General features: G+C 34.8%; 1 protein-coding gene across 1 annotated transcript; it reads right to left on the bottom strand.

Annotated features, from left to right (window-relative positions):
- Nucleotides 1-15,495: 15,495 nt before the first annotated feature.
- Nucleotides 15,496-16,293, bottom strand: LOC109158415. The gene has a single exon (XM_019306325.1). It carries the CDS (start codon nucleotides 16,291-16,293, stop codon nucleotides 15,496-15,498), a length of 798 nt encoding a protein of 265 aa, XP_019161870.1.
- Nucleotides 16,294-20,203: the final 3,910 nt, after the last annotated feature.

Below are 20,203 nucleotides of genomic sequence, written 5' to 3'. Positions count from 1 at the left end.
TAGTGACCTTATATAACCACTGGCCATCATTGTGGTTGTATGTTTTTAGGTCTCCTAAACCCTAACCGGATTCCTAATCATAATGGTAGTCTAGCTATTAGGTTATTAGTGTTGCACCACATATCAAATACTTAATATTATCATAACTTATCCTAATGTTATAATAATAGTAAGGGATAAAACGTTACATTCTCCCACTTGGTGCAAGCACTACCACTCAACAACATAAAAACACCAACCACAATGATATGTTCTCATTAGCACGAGTAGTATCCATTATGTTCAAATGCGAACTGCCATTGAGCACTTAATTAGGAAACAAAACCCAACGAAATAAATCCTATGTTTATTCCAAGTCCCTGAAGTACATTTTCTCATCAATATAAAACAAATGAAGGTGTACACACTTAATTAAGAAAATATCTGAATGCCAAAGAATTTTATTAAAACTAAATGTATATATACAAATTACAAATTGGGCGAAAGTCCCATTTTCTGAATCAGATCCTTGAACCTAAATGGTGGCATGCCTTTAGTTAAGGAATCTGCTAACATCAACTCAATATGAATGTGTTCAATGAATACAACTTTAATTTTGACACGCACCCTAATTGCTAAGAACTTGATGTCGATGTGCTTAGTTTGACTTCCACTTTTGTCGTTCTTAGCTAGGAAGACTGCAGCTGAGTTGTCACAGTAGACTTTCAATGGCTTAGATATAGAATCCATAATTCTAAGCCCAGAGATAAAATTCTTTAGATAGCGAAACACCCTGTGAAGTAGCCTCGAAACAAGAAACGAACTCGGCTTCCATGGTAAAAGTAGCTATTAAGGACTGTTTAACACTTCTCCATGAGATAGCCCCACTGGCCATAATGAAGACGCACGCTGAAGTTGATTTTTGAGAATCAACACAGCCAGCGAAGTCCGCGTCTGAATAACCGACAAGATCTAAATTGTCCGTCTGCTTAAACCCAAGCTTGTAACCTTTGGTTCCTTTGAGATACCTTAGAACCTTCTTTACAGCTCTCCAATGGTCCAACCCCGGATTGTGTTGGTAACACCCTAGCATTCCAACTGCAAAAACAATATCCGGCCTCGTACAGACTTGAATATATCCAAGACATCCAACTGCTGCAGCATAAGGGATGTTCTCCATGGATTCTTTCTCCAAATCATTTTTCGGACATTGGTCCAAACTGAATTTATCCCCCCTAAGATATGGGAGCAGCGTTTAGTGAACAATTTTGCATATGAAATCTCTCTAAAACTTTGTTTATATAGGTTTCTTGAGATAAACCTAGTATACGTCGGGACCTATCTCTACGAATTTTAATGTCAATAACATAAGAAGCATCACCTATATCCTTCATATCAAAGTTCTTAGAAAGAAATTGTTTCACATCACGAAGCATCCCCTTATCATTGGTGCCAAGTAAGATGTCATCCACATATAAAACAAGAAAGCAAATTTTACTCCCACTCACTTTCTGGTATATGCAATTATCTTATGGATTTTCAACAAAACCAAATGAAGAAATTACCCCAACAAAACCAAATGATGGATTTTAAACCGTATATGGATTTCTTAAGCTTACATACCAAATGCTCACCACCCCTAGAAGAGAAACCTTCAGGTTGTTTCATATAAACCTCCTCTTCTAGATCACCATTTAGGAAAGCGGTTTTCACATCCATTTGTTGTAACTCAAGATTAAAATGTGCAACTAATGCCAGAATGATCCGATGTGAATCTTTCTTTGATACAGGAGAAAAGGTCTCCTTGTAATCGATTCCTTCTTTTTGAGTAAATCCCTTGGCAATAAGTTGGGCCTTGTATCTCTCAATGTTTCCTAATGAGTTTGTTTTAGTCTTAAAAACCCATTTACAGCCAATGGCCTTGGCCCCATTAGGTAACTCAACAAGATCCCAAACTCCATTGTCCTTCATGGAATTCATTTCATCCTTCATGGCTTCCAACCATAAGTCAGACTGTGCACAATTTGTGGCTTGAGAGAATGTTTCAGGATCATTTTCAGCCCCTATGTCAATTCTTGTAGATACGAAACATAATAACTAGGAACTGCTGATCGCCTTATCCGAAAGACCGTCTTAAGGTTGGACCCTCATCGCCTTGTACAGGCTGCGGGGCAACTGCCTCTTCAGGAACTGGTAGCAGTTCTTGAATTGGTTTAGTCTGCATCGGCTCAGAATTTTGCTGTATATCCTGAGTTGGTTCAACCATTGGTTCGAAATCTAGTTCAGGCGGTTGCTGTAAGTCCTGAACTGGTTCTTCCAAAGACTGATCCTCAACAGTTTGTGGAATCTCAACGGTAGGTGGTATATCTAAAGGAGCACTGGGGATAAGTACAACCCCACAAGATGACGTAGAAGGTTGAGAGTCAATATGACCGAAAGAAGGAACTAAGTCCTTAAACCGATCACTCCCACTAATCAAGTCATCTTCAAGAAATTTAGCATTCCTTGATTCCACTATCCTAGTAGTATGAGATGGACAATAGAACCTATAACCCTTAGAAGATTGTGCATATCCAATAAAGAAAACACTAATCGTCCTTGGGTCAAGTTTCTTCTCGTGTGGGTTATATATCCTCACCTTAGACGGACATTCCCAAACACGCATATGTTGCAAACTCGGTTTCCAACCTTTGAATAAGTCAAACGGTGTCTTAGGGACAGCCTTGGTTGGAACACGGTTTAATATATACGTTGCCGTCTTAAGTGCTTCATCGCACAACAACTTAGGAAGCTTAGAGTTGCTAAGCATACTCCGCACCATATCCAGAAGGGTCCGGTTTCTTCTTTCAGCTACACCATTTTGGTCTGGAGAACCAGACATGGTGTATTGGGCAACAATCCCATGCTCTTGAAGAAACTTAGCAAAGGGACCAGGTGCCTGTCCATTCTCAGTATATCTACCACAATATTCACTACCCTATCAGACATAACTATGTGTATTTTCCTGTTACATTGGTTTTCAACTTCAGCTTTAAATGATTTAAAGGCATCCAATGCTTCATATTTATGATGAAGTAAATACACATAGGAAAATCTTGAGAAGTCATCAATGAAGGTGATGAAATATTTATGACCAAGTATTGTCATGTCAGGACAACATATGTCAGTATGAATAATTTCCAACAACGTTGAACTTCTATTGGCACCTTTCTTTGACTTGTTTATCTTCTTACCCTTAATGCAGTCAACGCAAGTCTCAAAGTCAGTATAGTCTAGAGTAGAAAGTACTCCATCCTTTACCAACCTTTTAATACGTTCAAGGGAGATATGACCTAATCTCCAATGCCACAACATTGAGGAATTGTCGTTAATACTGCACCGTTTGGTGCCGTTTTGAACATGTAAAGAATTGTAAACTGAATCATTCTTTAATTTTAGACGGAAAAGACCATCAGACAATTTACCAGTACCAACACAAGTAGAATAATGAAATAACTTGAAATCATTGGCATTAAATTCAAAAGAATATCCAAAGGGTACAAGTCTAGATACTGAAACTAAGTTCCTAGAAAAAACTAGGAACATAAAATGTCTTTTCTAACGTCAATACAAAATCATTGTCCAAAACTAAATTGCAAACTTCGACAGCTTCTATTGGTGATGCAATCTTGTTTTCAGAGAAGATGCTACACTCAGTTCCCGACGGCTGTCTCAGTTTTGTCATATCCTGCAAAGAGTTTGCAATGTGGATTGTTGAACCAGAGTCAACCACCAGGAATTAGTATTAACTTCTGACATGTTAGATTCGAATCAAACAAAAGAAGATGAAATGTTACCTTTTTGGGACATCCATTTCTGAAACTTGATACAATCTTTCTTCATGTGTCCCTTCTTTTTGCAAAAGAAACACTTTTGTATCTTCTTAATGTCTGCTTTAGGGTTTAGTTTCACCTTAGCAGCCATGGTAAGTCCCTTAGGCTTTCCAGACTTTCTTTTAGGCCTTGTTGTGGCCATAAAAGCACTTTCCCCAAGCTTAGTTATAAGCTGTGTTTCCTCTTGAGTACACATGGTAATCAATTGATTGATAGACTATTCTTCCTTATGTGTATTATAGGAAATTTTAAATGCATTATAGTCCTGAGATAGGGTATTTAGTGCAAAATGCACCACAAAGGCATCTGGAAGAATAATTTTCAACTTCTTCAATTGAGCCGCAATGTCCCTGAGTTGCATGATGTGTTTCCGCGTTCCCTTACAATGGAAAGACTCAAATTTCTAAACTTCATTATTAGAGTTATTGCCAAAACTTTCTTTGATTCAATGAAGTTATCATCGATAGCTTTGAGCAAGAGCTTAGCTTTCCTAATGTCCTCAAAGTTAAAATGATTTTTTGTGGAAATTCTTGACTTAATGAAGAGCACACATAATTCATTAGATTTCACCCATCGTGCGCGAAGCTGCTTGGCTTCGCCAGTGCTTTCTTCAGTAACCTCAGGGGGTTCCTCATTGAGAACAGCGTAATCCAACTCTAATAATCTTAATTGCAGGAGAATAGCATATTTCCACTCCTTGTGATTATCGTAGTTAAGGATAGGGACATTAATTTGTGTTTGGGTGACAGGAAGAGTTGCTGTAAAGAATAATAATTAATGCTTGGTTAGAATTTTCGAGGCACAAAATTAGAGAGAGATACTGAAGTACATAATATTACCAATGTAAAATTATGCGAAAAAAATAAATTCGGATGCCATAAAAATTGTCTGTGGGCTAAATTTTTACGCATAATGAATTTATCAAAACTGAATGGTGGAAACGGAATGGGTGCGATTTTAATTTTTCCACCCTTAATGACAAAACTACCAAAACTATATGCCGATACATAATCCCTGTGGGCAAATTATGATCATAGTATGGTATTTCATCCTAATTAACCCTACAAATATAACAAAATTGTCTGTGGGCTAAATTTTGCCATATCACGCAAAATTAACTACATTATTCTTGCTTTAACTTTATGTGAGTAAAACTTAATATGTAATTTTGGTAAATTAAAGATGTTGTGGCTACTCTTTAATTGACCAAACAACATAATCACATTAGCAAGAAAACCTAATAAACAAACAGATTAAACCAAAATATGATAGACAATCCTTAGGTATACTCCTAGGAAAGTTGGTCGAGACGAAGCTCGGTTAAAAACAAACTCCTTAGACAGAGTAGTGTCGCAATGGGACTAGTAGCAACAAGGCTTTTAAGCCAGGGCCATAGAACTAGTATTCCTCCCCAAGAAACTTCCCTAATTCATGTGTTCTCATTTTTGAAGTAAAATCGTTTGAGAGATCTATAGAGTGTAGTTTCACCTATGGATAAGGCTTTGAATAGGGTAAACTACGAATTGTTTATGTACTTTATGTGCTTTAGGAACTCTATAAGAGCACGAATGGAGTAATAACTGAAGAGTGAGTAATAATATGCATAATCTAATCAAAAAGGCACTAATTCACCTAAAAGGCACTACATCATGCATAGCATATAATTCAGACCTAAAAGGCTCTAAATTTTTCTTAATGAAAATGTTTTTCTACCGGCATAGTTATAACAGTCAAATAATTATTGCAATAAAGAGATAAATAGCATGCTCGGATTATGCACATTACTCACAAATACTCCACAATTAAATTGCAACACTTAATGCAATTTAAACTGAAAAACATTATTAAATTAAAATTCAACTGAAAAATTAAAACTGAATAATTATTCAAAGTTGAATAATAATTTAATAATAGACTTAATAAAAAAAATTTCAATTGGATAATTAATTTAGAAGAAGTCCATATATGACAAAGATATTAAACTGAATGAATTGATGTAGTCTAAATATCAATTCAGGTTCGGCCCAAAACCAAAACAGACCCAGATTTAATTATTATTATTTTTAATAGGAGCCCAGGTCTGACCCAATTGGGCCAGACCAAATAATCATCCATCTTCATTCATCATCTTCCCTACGTTCAGTCTAGCAGCGGCGCAAAGGCCAAAAAGAAATTTTTGGCGAAGAGGCCAAACAAAAAATTAATTATCCAATTTAATATTTTTTTGTTTCTTAATGCGGAATAAACTTAATTTCCAGCAACCCAGATTTACAATTGGATACAAATATTTAAATATGTATCTCAATTATACAAAGTATACAACATATTCAAAAAAATTATATGCAATTAAAAAGAACCAGACAGAGATTATTTATGGCGACTGATACCAACTGTTAGACTAAATATATATCACATGCATATTATTGTGTGATACATGACCGACTAACCTCCAGCCATAGTTCTTGCACTACAAGAAAAATGCACATAGACAACACTAGAAAGACAATAGCTTTAATAGTGTAAAAGCTCAAGGTTTTAGACTACATCAGAATGGTATGATAGGGTGCCACTGGTGCTCAAATTCATTTTTGCCTTTACATTTCTGCCTGCTGCACTAAACTCCGAAATGTTAATTCTGTGGCTTTTTCCCCTTTAATATAAAAGTATGAAACTGTCCAATTTTATTCTTGAAGTGCCTTGTTAATATTTCATTGCCGTATTTTATTTTACCTAACTTTTTATTGTTTGGACTAAGGCCCTCCACGTCGCCCCCTACTTTGGAAATGGTTAATTATAGTTTTTGTATTTTCCCATTTAACAACACCGGTTTCAACAACATTGAATTGACAACGGGTCAAAAACCGTTGTCTTTGGAAGAAACGACAACGGTTTAAAACCGTTGTCTATGTTCGTGACTTTTAACAACACCGGTTTTAACAACACTTAATAGACAACAGTTTAAAAACCATTGTAGTTTCTAGAAAAGACAACGGTTAAAAAACCGTTGTTGTTTCTAGAAAAGACAACGGTTAATAACCGTTGTCTATGTGCGTGACTTACAACAACACCAGTTTCAACAACACTTAATAGACAACGGTTGAAAAACCGTTGTTGTTTCTAGAAAAGACAACGGTTATTAACCGTTGTCTATGTGCGTGACATACAACAACACCGGCTTCAACAACACTTAATAGACAACGGTTAAAAAACCGTTGTTGTTTCTAGAAAAGACAACGGTTATTAACCGTTGTCTATGTGCGTGACTTACAACAACACCGGCTTCAACAACACTTAATAGACAACAGTTAAAAAACCGTTGTTGTTTCTAGAAAAGACAACGGTTAAAAAACCGTTGTCTATGCGCGAGACTTACAACAACACCGGCTTCAACAACAGAAATTATACCCCTACGACAACGGTTATTAACCGTTGTCTATGTGCATTTTTCTTGTAGTGTTGATACAGTTGAGCGATCTGGATTGCTGCAGAGATAACGAGTATTTTGTCTCTCACTTTACTCAACTCTTTCTAGATGGTGTATGAGATATGTAATGTGAGCAGTGAGAGGACTAGTGACCTTATATAACCACTGGCCATCATTGTGGTTGTATATTTTTAGGTCTCCTAAACCCTAACCAGATTCCTAATCTTAATGGTAGTCTAGCTATTAGGTTATTAGTGTTGCACCACATATAAAATACTTAATATTATCATAACTTATCCTAATGTTATAATAATAGTAACGGATAGAACGTTACAATATATGCCTATTTATCAAATTACCTCTAACATCATCTATGTACCTACCCTATCCCCGCCTACTAATACCCCTACCAATTGCACTACTACGTTGACTCCTACAATTTTCTAAGACTCTCACTTGCAAAGCCGACACTACTACTCAGGGCCGGATTTTAGGCTGTGTAAGCTGGGCTACCGCACAGGGCCCCCAAATTTTAGAGGGTCCAATATTTAATTTTTACCTAGCTAGTTTAGAAATAAAAATTAAACGTTTTCAATTAAACTAAAAAAGTTTCATGAAGGAATGGTAGAAACATGCATGTGTGTACTTATTGTATTTCAACTTGAAGGTTAGAGGATTGAAACTTTAGAGTTGGTTCTTATCTTACCTTTTTTTTTTAATCATTTTTGCATTGCGACTTACCCCTTTTTTAATCATTGTTGCATTGCGAGTTTGCGCACACTATTATTATTATTACTATTATTATTATTCCATAATAATATGTTTTTTTTTTCTTTTCGCAAATCAACATTTTACCACCTTCTTCTTCTTCTTCTTCTTCTTCTTCTTCTTCTTCTTCTTCTTATTATTATTATTATTATTATTATTATTATTATTCCAAAATACGGTATTGATTTTAAAGATTGTGATTTTGGTAGGGCCTCATTTATTTACCTGAACGGGGCCACCAAAATCTAAAAATTGACCCTACTACTACTATACTATAATATTTACAATTCAATATTATTTTCTCTATATTCCTGAAATTTCTACACATTTTCAAAATATAATATAATAATATTATTAACATTTAAAATTACTATAAAATAAAAAATATAATAATAATAATAATAATAATAATAATAATAATAATAATAATAATAATAATAATGAAGGAAGTAAAAAAAAAATGTTTCAAAAAACTACTTAGCATATATAGTACTTGCAACCACATCAGATAGCAAGTTCATCCCTTTTTAGAGCATCATCAATAGTGAGGTCGTTTTTGGAGTGGTTTTTGAGATACCAAGTAAGAGAGGGAAGAGGGAAAGAGAAGAAGAAGAAAATAAAATAAAATAAATAGTTTCTTATGCAGAATAAAAAAGAAAACCAAACACACTGACGTGCCAGCGGGCACGTGCACGACTGGGCGCCATTGTGCACGAGACGCGCAACCCTACATGTTCTCCTGCTCTTGGTCTGTGCCGTGGGACCTACAAACAAACACACTCCTTGCAGGAAGAACTCACATTTTCTTTTTCTTCCACTTCTCTCCTCCACATCACCTTTGTTAGTCTAAAAAATTATGCAAATTGCACTAATGGGGATCCCCATTGGGGGGATTTTGCACATATTTTAAGAAAAAGTTGATGTGTTGGAGGAGAGAGGAGAGATGAGAGAGATGGTTGGGGTTGTTAGGTTATTTAAGGGATTTTGTCAGAATTTTAGGGTTTTTGAGGGATTTTTGAAGGTTTTTTAGTTTTTGATTTTGTTTTTTATTTTTTATTTTTTTAAAATTTTTTTTTCCTTTTCACCCATGTCTCTTTCCTTATCACACCTGCAAAATCTCCTCAAAATCCTACCACTATTGAGAATGTCCTAGCTCTTATTCCTTAGGCAACCACAATAGTGATTTTTGGGGGTGGTTTTGAGGAGACAATGCTTATGTGGAGGAGAGAGGGGAATAAGAGAGAGTATGTTTGGTCTTTCTGGAGGAGTTTGGTTTTTGTTAGATTTGTGGGTCTCACTAAGAAAAAAAAAAAAACAAAGCTGCCTCGCATGAGGCGCAAACCTCGCGCCTGGGCGCATAATTCTTTGCTTTTTTTTTTTTTAATTTTGTTTTTTTTTTCAGATTTTGTTTTTGTTTTTGTTTTTTTTTTTTTCCTTTCATCTCATCTTCTCTTTCCTAGTCACATTGTAAAAACTCCTCAAAAACTACAATTATTGAGGATGCTCTACTTTCAAGCACACAACTATTTGATATTATAGTATTATCATCGCTGTTACAATATTGATATTTATGTTGTTTTTGGAAGAAAAAAAATACATAGAGCTAGGTGGACGTGAGTAAAAAGAGTTACCATTATAAATGAAGCTGTGGAAAAGTACAGCTTAGTTGGCCTTTTTCTTCTTTTTTTTATCTGCAGTTGATCAGTGCTGCCTAGCAGATAATATTGGCAATTTGAGCAGTTAATTTTTCTTGGCAAGAAAAAGTGCCTGTGAAAGCGAAGTTATGATACTGAAAGAAATTAATGTTATTGTAATGTAGGGAAATATCTCAAACTTTTCCCAGTCACTTTCCCATTGCAGTGAACATGCAATTGTGTATGCATCAAGCTACCTACCCTACCTAGAATATGAACCTTCCTCGAAAGTTATACCAGGTAGGTTTTAATTTAGTTTAATATTATTATAATTGTATGGAAAGTTACAATTTTTTATTATAAAATTTAATTTTAATAAACTCTGATCATGTCGTTCCCTTACAATCAGCAACTAAAATTAAAGTGATTGTATTCTTTCTGGAGACTTTTCAAACACTTGCAAACTTGACAAGAGAAGTTCAATCCTCGTAGTCCTTAAATATTAGCTTCTCTCTAGGCATGCTTCTCGATGGCCCTATAGTTGTTGTCACTATAAGAAAAATTAAATTTACCTATAAAACAATCTATAGAGAATCATTTAAATTTATAGATATTTAATTTCCCAATGAATTTTTATAAGTAATTATTAAAATTTGTAGGTTTTTATAATCCAAACTAAATGTGTTAATATTTGCTCCTTTTTTTTTTGGGGTGTGGGGGGAGGGGGGGGGGGGTCAAAGGGGGTAGTGTGTGATGGTGTAAACTATATAAATTAATATTTTAAGTGTAGGTAGAAACCCCTAAACCCACACTCCAATACCTTTGTCCTTTTCAAGTTTTAAATTTTTCATTAAAAAAAAGGTTTTAATTTTATTACGAATTATGTTCGATTCAATCTATATATAATTAAATTTTTTTTGCTTAGAATTAAAAGGATTGGTCAAGTAGCTTGTAACTCAATGTCACCTCTATGACTTTTCTAAATGGGAGGTCACAAATTTGAATTCTAGTGGAGGCATTGACTCTTTGTGCTTTAATAGTTTCGGAAAATATGGACAGATAATATATGCATTGACTCTTTGTACTTCAATAGGTTGAGAAAGTATAGACATATAATACATTGTAATAGAGTCAGTAGTACTCAAAAATAAAAGAATTAAAAACATTGAATATGATTAGTGGCCAATTTAGGAGTAGGAAAATGTGATAACGTGTTAGTGATATATTTGCGCATGTTTTCTATTACAAATTGTTTTGCATGTTTGATTATTGTATGCAAGTATATAGAAGTACATTTTAAAAAAATTTCGAGTCAAATCGAATTTAACTATTTTAATATTTGTGATAAAATGGAAATTTTATAAATTTTTATGAGTGGGGTGCGTAAAAATGGGTTGATGATCATCTATAAATTTGCAACGATTTCTAGAGGATTATAATACAATCTTATATCAATTGCACAAGAGATTAAGGAGTGATTCTTAAATTAGGGTCAAACCTCTAATATATCGAGTTAGTTTTTATTAGGGGTGAGTGCGAAATATATTTGAGCGAATTTGAAAATTTGAGATGAATCAGCATCTAATTCGCTAAAGGTGAATTTAAAAAATCACATCTGCATTCCACATTCACATCCACTAAGGGTGTGGACGATCCAATCTAATCTGCTCCGCTAGTGACGAATTTGGCATATTGAATACGGATAGGAGGGATCGGAGGATTTTAAGTTTAAATATAAAATATATTATAATATAATATTTCAAGTTTTCAAAAATTAAAATCACAAATTATCAAAAGTCCAATTTAAAAAAAAAAACACAAGATATATATTCAATTTTAAAATTAAACATAATTAATTTAAAACTCAAACAAATTTAAATTACAAATCTTCATTTATCTTCAACATAGTGTGTTATTGAAAATGATTATAACTTTAGATTTGAAGTACATTGGTCATAAGACCCTCAATAGTGAGCTACTAGGCTTTAGTCTATACTCTGTGTGTATGTGTATAACACTAGCATATTGGATATTGTAAGCTTTGTTATGTACGCATGAATACATGGAGGAGTGAGAATAATATATTAAGTATGTATATTTGCTTGCAGTGAATTGAGGAGTACATAGCATATATACAAGATGATGTTAACGGTAAAATAAATAGAAAAGGTAAGAATAAATAAAATAAAGATATTTACCTAAAGAATATACTAATAGTTTGGAAATAATATAACTAAATATACACATAATTGATATAGCAAATATTCTTCTACACTCCCCCTCAAGCTCAAGGGTGGTACATGAGCTTGGAAGTGATGGCGTCGAATGGTTGAGGAAGGAGACTCTTTGTAAATATGTCGGCTAGTTGTTGATTGGATGGAACAAAAACAGTGCGTAGTGTGCCATTATTGATTTTTTCTCGTACAAAATGACAGTCGATTTCCACATGTTTTGTCCTTTCATGAAAGACGGGGTTATTGGCAATGTGGAGAGACGCTTGATTGTCACAATGCAATTGTGCATGATGATCTGGTATATCTAATTCTGAGAGGAGTAATTGAAGCCAAGTGAGTTCACTGGCTGCATTGGCCATGGCACGGTATTCAGCTTCAGCAGAGGATCGTGATACTGTTGTTTGCTTCTTTGTTCGCCAAGATAGGGGACTTGTTCCTAGAAAAGTGCAATATCCCGTAGTTGAGCGTCGTGTGGTTGGACATGAAGCCCAATCGGCATCACAGTAGACATGTAACTTTAAAGAGCTATGTGTAGATAACAGAATGCCAAGATCTGGTGATTTTTTGAGATAACGTACAACCCTAAGCGCGGCTTGCCAATGCACATCACGTGGTGCAGATATGAATTGCGAAAAGAGATTAACTGCATAAGTGATGTCTGGCCGAGTGACTGTGAGGTAGAGAAGGCGACCAACGAGTCGTCTATATGTGGATGGGTCTGCAAGAAGTTCACCTGTGTTAGGAGTGAGTTGATGACTAACCTCTATAGGAGTTGGGGCGGGTTTACAAGCCAAGATTCCCATATTTGAGAGAATTTCAAGGGCATATTTCCTTTGATTCAAAAAAATTCCAGCAGAGGAACGTGCAACTTCTATTCCAAGGAAGTACTTCAATGATCCCAAGTACTTGAGTTGAAATTGGTTCGCTATGTACTGTTTGAGGATAGTAATGATGGTCGGATCATTACCTGTTATAACAATATCATCAACATAAACAAGCAAAATAGTTAGAAAATTTCCACGTTTGTAAGTGAACATGGAATGATCTGCTTTAGATTGTACAAAACCGGCGTTGGTGAGGGATGTGGAAAAAGTCATGAACCATGATCGTGATGCTTGTTTGAGCCCGTAAAGAGATTTGTGGAGACGACAAACCCGATTCTCCCCATTTCGCCTAAAACCTGGAGGGACTTGCATGTATACTTCTTCATGAAGTGTTCCATGAAGGAAGGCATTAGAGACGTCAAGTTGATGAGTAGCCCATCCTCGTACGGCTGCGATGCTAAGAACTGTACGGACTGTGACAAGCTTTGTTACAGGAGCAAAGACATCAGTGAAATCAAATCCTTCTAGTTGAGAGTATCCTTTTGCTACCAAGCGGGCTTTGTATCGCTCAACAGAACCATCAGGTTTGTATTTGATACGGTAAACCCATCGACATCCAATAGCGGACTTACCAGGCGGAAGAGTTGTCAAAGACCAAGTATTGTTTGCTTCTAGAGAATTTATTTCGTCTTGCATAGCTCTTTTCCACTTAGGGTCAGTTTGTGCAGCAGAGAAAGAGGATGGCTCAGATTCTTTGGTGATATTATTGATAAAGCAAATGTGACTAGGATTGTATGCTCTAGAGTCAAGACAAAAAGAAATGGGATATTTTGGTGTTGTAGACACGTTGCATATGTAGCTAGAAAGGTAACTGGGAGTTTTATGTTGCCTTTGAGATCGTCGAACGGGGGTTGGTGATAGTGGTGGAGAATTGGAGCATGGTTGTTCATTTATGGGTGAGTTAGTTATGGAATGATTGCTTTCAGGCAAAGGTGTTTCTGGAACAGCTGGTATATCTGTGGTAGGGGTAGTGTGTTTATCAAGGTGTACAGTAATTGGTGTGTTTTGTTCTTCAATGGATGGTATATGTAGCGGCAATATGGGGTTGAAAGTTGATTGCGTAGCTAAAGCAGGTTCATCTTTAAAAGGAAAAATATTCTCATAAAAAACAACATCTCGACTCACAAAAACTTTATGAGAGTTAAGGTCATATAGTTTATAGGCTTTTTGACCTTGAGGATAGCCAAGGAAAATGCAACGCTTTGCTCTAGGATCAAACTTATTAGGGTGATTTTGTATGGTAGATGCATAACATAGGCAACCAAAAGCACGTAAGGTAGTAAAATCAGGGGAATGTCCAAACAGGACTTCAAAAGGAGTTTTATTTTGCAAGATTGGGGTAGGGGTACGATTGATAAGATAAGTAGCAGTTAAAACACAATCGCCCCAAAATTTTAGGGGTAGTCCTGCTTGAAAGCGCAGAGCACGTGCCACATTAAGAAGATGACGGTGCTTGCGTTCAACAACCCCATTTTGTTGGGGTGTGCTAGGACAACTGGATTGTTGCAAAATTCCATATTGAAGTAAGATATTTTGAAAATCAATTTTTGTGAACTCAGAACCATTGTCAGATCGAAATGTTTTAACACATGTATTAAAATGATTCTTAACATATGCTAAGAAATGAACAAGCAACAAAAAAACATCAGAATTGTATTTCATCATAAAAATCCAAGTAGCTCTAGAATAATCATCAACGATAGTTAAAAAATAATGATGTCCAGTCCGGGTAGGAATAGAATACTTACCCCAAATGTCAACATGAATTAAATCAAAACAAGCATTAGTTGAAGTATGACTTCTGTTTGGACATATGACAAATATCACAAGGATCTTTAAAATCAGAACAACCTAATGTAGAAATTAAATATTTAAAAACTGAATGAGATGGGTGGCCAAAACGAGAATGACATGTATTAGGAGTGACGGTGGTTAATGCAGTGGATTGCGGTGTATCACTAAAGAAATATAAGCCATTGCGTTCATGGCCCCGACCAATCTCCATCTTCGTGGAAAGGTCCTGAAACACACAATAATTAGGAAAGAAAATGACAGTGCAATTTGAATCTTTTGCTAATTTTTGCACAGATAGTAAGTTAAATTTAAATGTAGGGACATATAAAACATCAGTAAGATTAATATTTGGGGATATACGAGCCTGTCCAATACCACATACAGGAATTGCATTACCAGTAGGAACAGATATATTTTTGACAATATTATTATATTTAGGCAATTCAGTAAAAATAAAGAGATTAAAACAAACATGATCAGTAGCACCTGTTTCAATAACCCATTCATTTGAAATATTGAAAATTGATGTTAAAGCTATGGACTTACCAACGAGATTTGCCTTTGGCTCCTTTACCTCTTGTAGCAATCGGAGTAATTGTTGAAGTGAGTCGGAAGGAATGGACAAGGGTGACTGCGGCGTTACATGTTAGGTATTAGTATTTCCTTTTTTTTATAGAATTTGTGCCCGGGAGGATACCCATGAAGTTTGTAGCAAAATTGTTGTGTATGACCAAGTATCCCACAATGAGTACACCGGGGTCGTGGTCGATTGTTACCTGGACGATATGTGGAGGATGATGCATGTGCCTTGTTTGTAGAAGATTGGTTGGCAGCAGCAGTAAACTGAGGCGTAGAGGATGTATGAGATTGCAACGGGGCTGGTGCATCAATGTCAATTCGGGTAGCCTAAAGAGCCGAATGATCCACTACATGTCCGTAACTTTCGCTCTGTACACGTTGTGATTCATCTTGCAACAACAATGAGTAAGCATTTTTAACAGTAGGAAGTGTACCATTAAGCAATAGTTGACTCCGTGGTTGAGCAAAAGTGTCTCGAAGGCCCATGAGAAATTGCATCAGTCGGTGACGCTCCACTTGTGCAGTGTATTCCTGGCGAGCAGAGCACGAACATTTGGGTGGAGGATCCAACAGGTTTAATTCGTCCCAAAGTGCACTCAAATGATTATGGTAGTCTGCTATGGATGCATCACGTTGGGAAAAAGTGGCTATGCGCTTTTCAATTTCATAGATGCGAGGTCCATTCGCGGTAGAAAATCGTTCCTGTAAATCTTTCCAAGCAGAGGCAGCGTCGGTGGCATATAGGACTGTGTTAGCCAGGGACGAGTGTATTGAATTGAGGATCCATGACATCACCATGTTGTTCACCCGATGCCAACGAGCGTGATCGGGATGTGCAACATCTGGCATGGGAAAGGATCCGTCAACAAAACAAAATTTATTGCGCCCTTTAAGGGCCATTGTCATCGCTCGTGCCCAAGAATTGTAGTTATCAATGCCGGTGAGAACATTGCCAACGAGCGTGGTGCCCGTACCATCAGAAGAGTGGAGGTAATATGGATTTTCGGCATCGAAAGGAACGATAAAGGATTGTCGCTGAATGGTAGAACCTTGACCAGTGTTCATGGTGGATTCGTCTGGATTAGTGGATGCATGGAGAGGGTCTGTAGGTGTTATTGTAGCCATATTTTGGATACTGTAATGAAGAGCCAAAAGAAAAGCATCAAAGATGAAGAAGCATTGAGCAATTGAAACCTTCTGATACCATGTAAGCTTTGTTATGTACGCATGAATACATGGAGTGAGAATAATATATTAAGTATGTATATTTGCTTGCAGTGAATTGAGGAGTACATAGCATATATACAAGATGATGTTAACGGTAAAATAAATAGAAAAGGTAAGAATAAATAAAATAAAGATATTTACCTAAAGAATATACTAATAGTTTGGAAATAATATAACTAAATATACACATAATTGATATAGCAAATATTCTTCTACAGATATAAAGAATTTTGAGAAGCCACATACACATATAATTTACTAGTGGCGAATTTTCACTAAGTGGATCCGCATTCCATCCATTTTAAGTAGATGCAGATTGCATGCATGGGTGCGAATTTGGCGGATCCTTGGTCACCCCTAGCTTTTATGATGGATTTAGCTAGGGTCTCGACTTGACTATTGTATCATTTGGTGTTTTCATTGAGGTGTTAAAAAGTGTCCAGAGTGAAGATGTCCATTTATATGTGCACCACGTAGGAAAATGTTACCTAGTGCTTGATAAGATTTTGTATAAAACCGTCAATAGATTTCAGTGATCTATCATCAACCTCAAATTTTTAATTTAAAGCTAATTTTGGTGAAGTTAAGATCTTGACTTATCGTATTAAATGATTACAACTCTTTATTTTTTGGAACATTTTTCTATTTATTTGTAAAAATATTCCAAAGGCTGAACCCCAATCCTAAGGGCCCCCACACATCGACCCGACAAAGCATTTGGGAGGATGTAAATCATGGTGACTCAACAGAACATGAATAGTAGAGGCTAGACCAGTGCTCACTGCGCACAAGAAACCCCCTCACTTTAAGAGGTTGCTCCCACACTGTCGCTGGTGAGACTCGATCCCTGGACATTATTCCAAAGTTTCACCTCTATGACCAATTGAGCTACCCATGTGGACGTTGTTTTGAAGTTCGTGCTTCGTCCTCTAGTGCAGATATGCGTTGAGCAAAGCTAGATGGTCTAGCCCTCACTTTCCAAGATTTTATATAGTAATTGGACTCTGGGAAACTACATTTTTATTTGGCACGCTATTACACTAGCCGAAAAGCTAATTGAATGTTGAAAGTTAAAATTTGAAAATCAGCTAATTGATTGAATTTAAAGTATTTTGTAAAATTAACTGTTGAATAAGATATTAAGTATAAAAAGATATAGAATGATATTTTTATAAATTTATATATTCAAAGTTGTGTGTGTGGGGAAGGGTTCAGGTGCGAGTATAAGCTTCCCATGCGATTATGCGGTTGACGCATCTCAAACATTAAAATTATGCATCTTAAATACACAAATCACGCACCTTAAGCACACAGACAAAGCACCTTAAGAACACAAACCATTTATCTTAAGTACACAAATCACGCACCTTAAGCACACAACAAAGCACCTTAAGAACACAAACCACGCACCTAAGGTTTTAAAATGGCTCATCTTAAGTTTCAGATAACTGACGCACCTTAATTAAGCATACAAATATCGCACCTTAAGAAGGAAAAGAACGCACCTTAAGCACAAAAATAACGCGCCTTAAAAAAGAAAAACCATGCACCTTAAATTTGACCTAGATGCAAAAATTATCAAATTGCCACCGCATTTTTTTTTTTTATTTTGGTAATCTGGACGTTGATTTAAGCAAGATCAATGACTCAAATTTAACCGCACAATCGTACATGGGCGCACCAACCGCATTTGAACCTAATTTTATATATATATATATATATATATATATATATATATATATATATATATATATATATATATATATATATATATATCATGTTTATGATCTAGCATCCCATAGTAAAGTAGCAATATTGTTTATAAAAAATACACTTCCGTTAAAGAATTGAGAGGAAAAGAATGTTTATAAAAAATTTAGATATTAGGGTTTATATTGAAGAAGGATAAATGGTAACCAGCTTGGTTAGCATGAGTGTATGTGCACTCTCGTCCCTTAAGAGAGGTCTGGAGCTCCCAAACCCCCTCTCGTATGAAAAATCAATATGACCAGCACTTTGTCCTTTAATTGGGCTGGGCTGGTGCAAACGGGATTGGGCCTGCCCGGTGTGAACAGGGATTAGTCGGACACCTCGTGATCTGACCCAAAAATAGAAGGATAAATAGTGTTATTTTTGAAAATTAATAAGGATAAAAAAAATGTTAAAAGCATGTATCTTATGTTGAAACGCTACTTGGAATAGCGTTTCAAAATAAACTATTTTTTTTAACTCTTCTTATTTTACCAAACAAAACTATAGCTTATTTGTAGATTAAAATATTCTATAATCTCTAAAATAAGTTATACTAAACAGAGTCATTCTTTTTGTGTGTTTATAGTATTTGACTATTTGGTATCATCACGTACTGGCACAGTACTGTGTGAACCATAACAAAAAAGTATATTTTAAATATACTAAAAGTAAATTATTCGTGTATTGAATGTACATTATATAAAATAATTCTAATATTTTAAAATAATAAATCATAATATTTTAAAATAATATACTTTCAGTACTCAAATAATATAGTTTCTCTAAATACAATGTACATTTTTAATATATTAAAAGTACATTATTTATGTATTGAATGTACATTATTTGATAATATGGTCGCGTACTTCTGGGTTAATTTGAATTCATTTTGTAAGTGAAGAAATATCTTTCCTAAAACTTTCTGATGTTATAAATTTGATCGCTCTACCTAATGGAACTGACCAACATTTGAGGAATCACATTTATTTGTTTACTTAAGTTTCTTTAGTTTTACCTCTATCAATGTCTAACATGTATTTTTTTCTCTACATGTTTGCTAATATAATTAGCTTATTAGTCAATTTTGACTTATTTGATTATTATTATTAGTCGTTTGACTTGATTAGACATTCAATATAAATGTTTGATAAATTAACTTTTCGTTAAAATGCCAAAATTCAAAAAGTTGTTCAAAGCAACTTTTTCGATAAGCTTTTTAAGAATGTCATTTTGCATGTAATCAGCTATCAGCTAACAATTAACTTACCAAACATCTTTCTACAATCAGTTAATGCTATCAACTAATCAAACGCATTAACTTGATCAGCTAACAACTAACAGCTATTTACCAAACACCCCAATATATTTTCAAATAATTACACATTGTAAGAGTAATAATGCTATTGGTATTTTTCATGTAGAAATTTTACTTTACATAATATATTATAATTGATTATCTTTTCGATCAAAAGCTTTTAAATAATGTATTTTCTCTGAAAACAAAATACATTTTTAATATATTAAAAAAGTATATTATTTGTGAACTAAATGTACATTATTTTATAGTATACAAAATATGGTGTAACATCTTGTGTGGACCATGGTCCACATAATAATGATTGTAAGGTTACAATATAACAACGCAAATTATGCTGTGGAAACGTGTTCAACACAAGGGTAGATCCATAATTTCTATACAGTAGATTCATAATTTTTATTTTTATTTTTGAAAACGTAGATTCATAATTTTGTTTTTTTTCATTTGTTGTTACAAATATTATGAATCTACAGTACAAAAATGATGAATCTATAATATAGAAATTATGAATCTACAGTACAAAAATTATGAATCTACAGTACAGAAATTATGAATCTACAGTACAAAAATTATGAATCTACAGTACAGAAATTATGAATCTATAGTATAGAAATTATGAATCTAGAGTATAGAAATTATGAATATACAGTATAGAAATTATGAATCTGCAGTACAGAAATTATGAATATACAGTACATAAATTATGAATCTACAGTATAGAAATTATGAATCTAGAGT

This window comes from Ipomoea nil, unplaced genomic scaffold, assembly GCF_001879475.1.
Source record: "Ipomoea nil cultivar Tokyo-kokei standard unplaced genomic scaffold, Asagao_1.1 scaffold2818, whole genome shotgun sequence".
NCBI lineage: Eukaryota > Viridiplantae > Streptophyta > Magnoliopsida > Solanales > Convolvulaceae > Ipomoea > Ipomoea nil.
The sequence above is the reverse complement of the archived record's forward strand: the minus strand, read 5'-3'. Positions and strand labels throughout refer to the sequence as shown.

Coding starts and splice junctions, on each gene's coding strand:
- LOC109158415 (XM_019306325.1), bottom strand. CDS start 16,293: ATGGCTACAATAACACCTACAGACCCTCTCCATGCATCCACTAATCCA.